Source organism: Vicia villosa, unplaced genomic scaffold (assembly GCF_029867415.1).
Source record: "Vicia villosa cultivar HV-30 ecotype Madison, WI unplaced genomic scaffold, Vvil1.0 ctg.000579F_1_1, whole genome shotgun sequence".
Classification (NCBI taxonomy): Eukaryota; Viridiplantae; Streptophyta; class Magnoliopsida; order Fabales; family Fabaceae; genus Vicia; species Vicia villosa.
The window spans coordinates 531,129-536,136 of record NW_026705264.1 but is presented as its reverse complement, the minus strand read 5'-3'; the positions used below and the strand labels follow the sequence as shown (position 1 = coordinate 536,136).

The 5,008-nt window shown below is 37.8% G+C and overlaps 1 protein-coding gene across 1 annotated transcript; it reads right to left on the bottom strand.

The window, feature by feature from the left end:
• Positions 1-734: 734 nt before the first annotated feature.
• On the bottom strand, positions 735-4,464 carry LOC131629541 (BTB/POZ domain-containing protein At1g30440-like). The gene is made up of 4 exons (XM_058900323.1): positions 3,755-4,464; positions 3,036-3,105; positions 1,678-2,907; positions 735-1,568 (listed from the first exon to the last, which is right to left on the bottom strand). The coding sequence occupies exons 1-4, from the start codon at positions 3,811-3,813 to the stop codon at positions 981-983; spliced, it is 1,947 nt and encodes a 648-aa protein (XP_058756306.1). The 5' UTR covers positions 3,814-4,464; the 3' UTR covers positions 735-980.
• Between the last annotated feature and the right edge of the window lie 544 nt (positions 4,465-5,008).

Below are 5,008 nucleotides of genomic sequence, written 5' to 3'. Positions count from 1 at the left end.
AGGGTTTCAGAAACCTGGTTATTTGAGTAATTTTTTTCGAAACGTGGTTATTTGCGTAATTTTTTTTAATACATGGTTATTTTAAAAAAAAAATCACAAACGGATCCACAAACAAGCTCATAACTGTCCGTACCAAAATATATCTCTTTTCTCACTTGAAGTTTCAAGACATATTAAAAAAATAATAATAATTGGAATGTGGTTTAAGGTATATTTAACATTATTTTATACATTGGAATTAAAGATTTAAGTTGTTGTTTGATAAAACAAGTAATGTCAATTTTACTGGTATGATGAAATAGGGTATATCCGGATTCCAATCTCTAGTCACACCCATTAGGACAATATTGCTTGTGTATTCTTCCTATGTGATAACATACGGTGTATTTGGATTCCAACCTTCGGACACATCCCTTGGAACAATAATTATTGTGTATTATTCCTATATGATAAAACAGTGTATCCGAGTTTAATACCTTTCTGACTTTTTGCCTTCTTTTCCCACTAGTTATGTTTGTAGTGATGCAGTTAGTGAATAGGAATGGTGAAAATTGATGCTCCAAACATTTCTGAACTTGTCTTTTCTCTAGGCCTCTACTGCTCAATTTTCTGGAAAAAATAGTGTAACAATTTGCTACTAACACCAGGGTGGTTATTTGGGTTATTTTTTACTGTGGATAGTGTTATCAACTGAAAGTTGCAGAGGTGTTCTGCATCCCTGGCTGTAATACAGATTTTATAATAGCTGCATCTATAAGCATCCCTCTTCCAAAATTCAAATGACATACACATGTTATAATCATAGGCAGAATGGTACAAAAGAGGAAAGAAAAAAACTAAAGCTACAGTTTACAGTTAAAAACTAAACAGCAGCAGACAACATTTCCATCTCAAATAAACTCGCACGAGATGGAAATGCGTCGCCGTTGTTCAGCATATGACACAGTAACATAACAAGGGAACAAAAAAACACTTAGACACTAAGAATGAACAATTGAAGAAACTGATCCTTTGTCACTAATAGAAGAATTTCTATTATGCTTTACATGTCTATCCTTCAACTTCTCAACCTTATTATTCCCATTGTTCTGTTTGCTAACAGATCCTTCTTGAGCACTACACATCTGAGACTTTATTTTAAACCCGAGTTTCTTCGACACCGCTCCCCAAGCGCTCGTCGTCGACCCTTTTGCCTTACCGCCGAGTTTCTCGATCTCTTGCCTCATGTTTGAGCACTCTCTCTCGAGCTCGGATACCCTCATCCTCATGTTATCCATCCCGACTTTCAGTACCTGGTTTTCCTTTACGGCGGATGCCCATCCACCCTCGTTGGACCCAACTAAACCGCTTCTTAAGTTTCTTGATGCGTCGAGATTGTCTGAAACTAGAAAGCATCCGGCGATTGATGTTCGAAGCTGGAGCTGCTCGAAGAATAGAACTTGAACTATGATTCTAATGGGTAGCCTCTCGTTTTGTGCGGCGTGGGTACATGCTTCTAGTGAGAGCTTCTGGCAGTCCATTAGCCTGCATAACTCCTCTCGCTCCGACTCCACCAGCCACGGGTGAGACTGTATTTTTATGCGACAACGAAAGTGAATCAGTACACAAGATAGTATGAACCAACATGAATAAGTATATAACAGTAACTAAATCCGAAGAAACAAAGATTTATCATACCTTCAAATAAATATCTATAGCACGATATAAACCGTCATCCAAAGGCCTGGCATACTCTGGAACAGCAGCAGCAAGGGATTGAAACTTGGGAAGTTTTACGTTAACGTCTGGAGCAACCTCTGCCAGGTATCCGTCAATCAGTTTTGCTACCATAGTGATAGGTGTCAGTGACGGCGAACCAATCAACTGGCCATCGTCGTCAACTGAGCATGATGGAGAGGCACCGCCTGTAACCTGATCCATTGCAAGGAAATGGTCAAGAATTCTTTGCACACAGTCAACATTGTAAAGTGTTTCCATCGAATACGAAAAACTTGGCATCAAGAGATCTTCCAAAGCAGCTTGATCAAGCTGCATCCCGATCCGTTTCTCCAAACTTGATATGCAAGACAAGCTCACTCTTAGAATCATGGCCGTTCGAAGTAGACCAAACAGGAACTTTGTTTGGACCAAGCCCTTCTGCATTGGAAGTAGTTGATCGATTTCTTCTATAAGAATCTTTTGATCTTCTTCAGATAGTGGAGACCCTAAAGCTGCCGGGGTTAGCCGCGTACTGGCCTCGCCGGAAACCTTACGTCGATTTAAACCAGGCAAATATGTTTTCGCGTAGAAAGCATGAGAACCAGCAATAATTTCCTGTCTAATGCCCCGAGACTCCATGACAGCTATCAGCCTCTTGTAAATCGGTAAACTCAAATTTGCAACATCCTCATACCACCAATCTAAACTTGTATTCTTTGGTCTTGCCCCGGTACTTATTCCATTCCACAAAACACTTCCGCCAGGACTCTGCAAGGGACCACCGCGCTCTAGTACCGGCCACCCAAATAAATTCGGGTCAGTAGATGCCTTTGCTGCAAGTGATTCAATGCACCTTTTCACAATATGAAGTTCTTCGGCTTTGACTAAAACATCAGTACATGTTTGAAGTGCCCTCATGGAGTCTTTCCAACTTCGGAGGACCACTTGATTGAAAAAGCCCTCCGCTTGCGAAATAAGATTACCTTCACCGTATTCCTCAGTCATTTCAAGATGCTCAGCAGCACACCATAGGCCCACAACATTTGATGCCGTGAGTTCAAGTTTCACACCGTAGCAGAATTTTGCTACAAGCTCAAATGTTTTGGCCCCACCGGGTATGTCGTGAAGGGGTATACCACATTCTTCCTCTGATTCAGAAGCTTTGGCTATCAATCTTTCCAAAACCCCACTTCTTGAGAGCAAAGGGAACTGCATTAAGTGTGTAATTCAGGTTAGCTTATTTATACATTCACGAAGGCATTACAAAATACTGGAGCCGAGTTAATTTAGCTGAAAGGCTATGAATGAAAATTTATAAGAAACATATTAACATATACCTTGTGAAGATGGAAAGACATCTCGCCAACTTCAACAACTATATCACTGGGAAGCCCGGTTGTGCAGAACCTATGACAGCAAGGGGACACAATTTCAACAAAGAGTTCAACAGCGTATTTTAAAATGTCTTACTCTAAGCGTCCAAGAAAACAAATAAAAACGCCGCCCTTCACCATCTTGTAACAAGAATATCTTAAATGAAAATGTGAATTTGAACTATCACAGGGATAGTAACGAAACAAATATACCGAACAATCAAACCATAGCACTAACTAACAGGAACGCGTAAGAAGTTTATGTAACTGGACTGTAGCACTTCCTCACAACCAGATTGAAAACGAATCAAATTGAATAATAACAGTCTTAATTTTCATTGACAGGTCTGTTTCTACGAAAGGGCACAATTACAGGCTTTCGCCGCACATACATAATATCAACTAAATCATATCAAATCATGAATCACTTTCGTACACCAATATCGAATTCGACATAAAAAGGATCTATCAAACAATACAACGAACAGTATAAACCCTTTATTCAAACAATATACATTTACTAAAGTTCAGCATGGCAAGTAGACAAACATGTCATTCCAAATCCTAATTTTCACAAACACACAATTGAACAGAGAAAATAATAAAACAGTAACAACAAAATAGACAAAAATCATAATTCAAACAACATAAAAAATCACAAGGGTAGATAGATAGATAGATACCATGCTTGCCCTTGCCGCTGGAATGCATCAGGTTTAGACCCCAATTTCATGCAAGCCATTTAGGAAAAGAGATGAACTTTGTATCCAACAATGCAGCTTCTTCCAAATTTCAAATTTTCAATTTCAATTTCCCAAAGTTCCAACCTTTAGACCAATCCTCAGCAACCCACCAAAAAAAAAACAGAATCAACTCAACAACACCACTTGAAAACCCTAGAACCACTCCATTACATAAACCCCAAAAAACATAGAATTCCTCACCTAACTATCTAATCAACCAAAAGTTTAGGTCAACAACCAAATTCCCTTCCAAAAACCCTCACAATGATTCACAGAAAAAGGAAAGTAAAGAGAGCATTGACTCTTTATTTCACTTTCTTGTAACAAAAAAATAAAAGAGAGAATTTTAATGGGTATTGAAGTGATTCATAAATGATATCTAAAAACAGCACATGTGGGGTCAAAGTCTTGAAACACACTCATTGCTCATTTCCCGAGTTTGGAATCTCTTTAATCACTAATCAAGCACTAACTTGGGTTTTTGACTTTTGAAGAGAGAGAAAGAGAGAGAACAGAAAACGTAAGAAGGAATTGGAGAAGAGGACAAGGTTGTTTTGTTTTGTATTTATTAGGATCAATTGTGTTTATTTAATGTAAGGTTGTCGGTTTCTAGCTTGGCCATGTGCGTTACCAGCACATGGATAGATGGATAGATGGTGCTGGTATTCAATGTTCATCATTCGTTTTACCATCATAAAATATGGTTTTTTTGAGGTTTAATATGAATTTTATCGATAGTTAGTTGGTCCAGTGGTAATTGATTCTAGATTTGACAGAGAGAATTACGGTTCGATTTTCACAATTGTGATTGGGTGGGAATCAAAACTACTTAATGTTAAAACTGACTCAGACTCAGATTAATCGATCCAATAGATTGACGATTACGAGAGATTGAGACAACTGTTAAAACTTACTCCCGAATCAGATAAGTCGGGTGGTGGAAAAAAATATAACTTTTTTTACCAAAATAAAAATTTTAAGTAACCATTTTTTTCATTGGCGATGTATAAGAATTTGATAAATATTTATTTTGTATAAATTAATTGAGTGAAATCTTTTTAATAATTTGCCAATATTAAAATTGTAAGAATTGATTGCCTTGGGAGTGTTGATAACTGAATTCCAAGAAAGCTTTTTGAGTTTCCATTGCGTGCAACTACAGGAATATTTACTTCACATGCACTAATTAAAAGT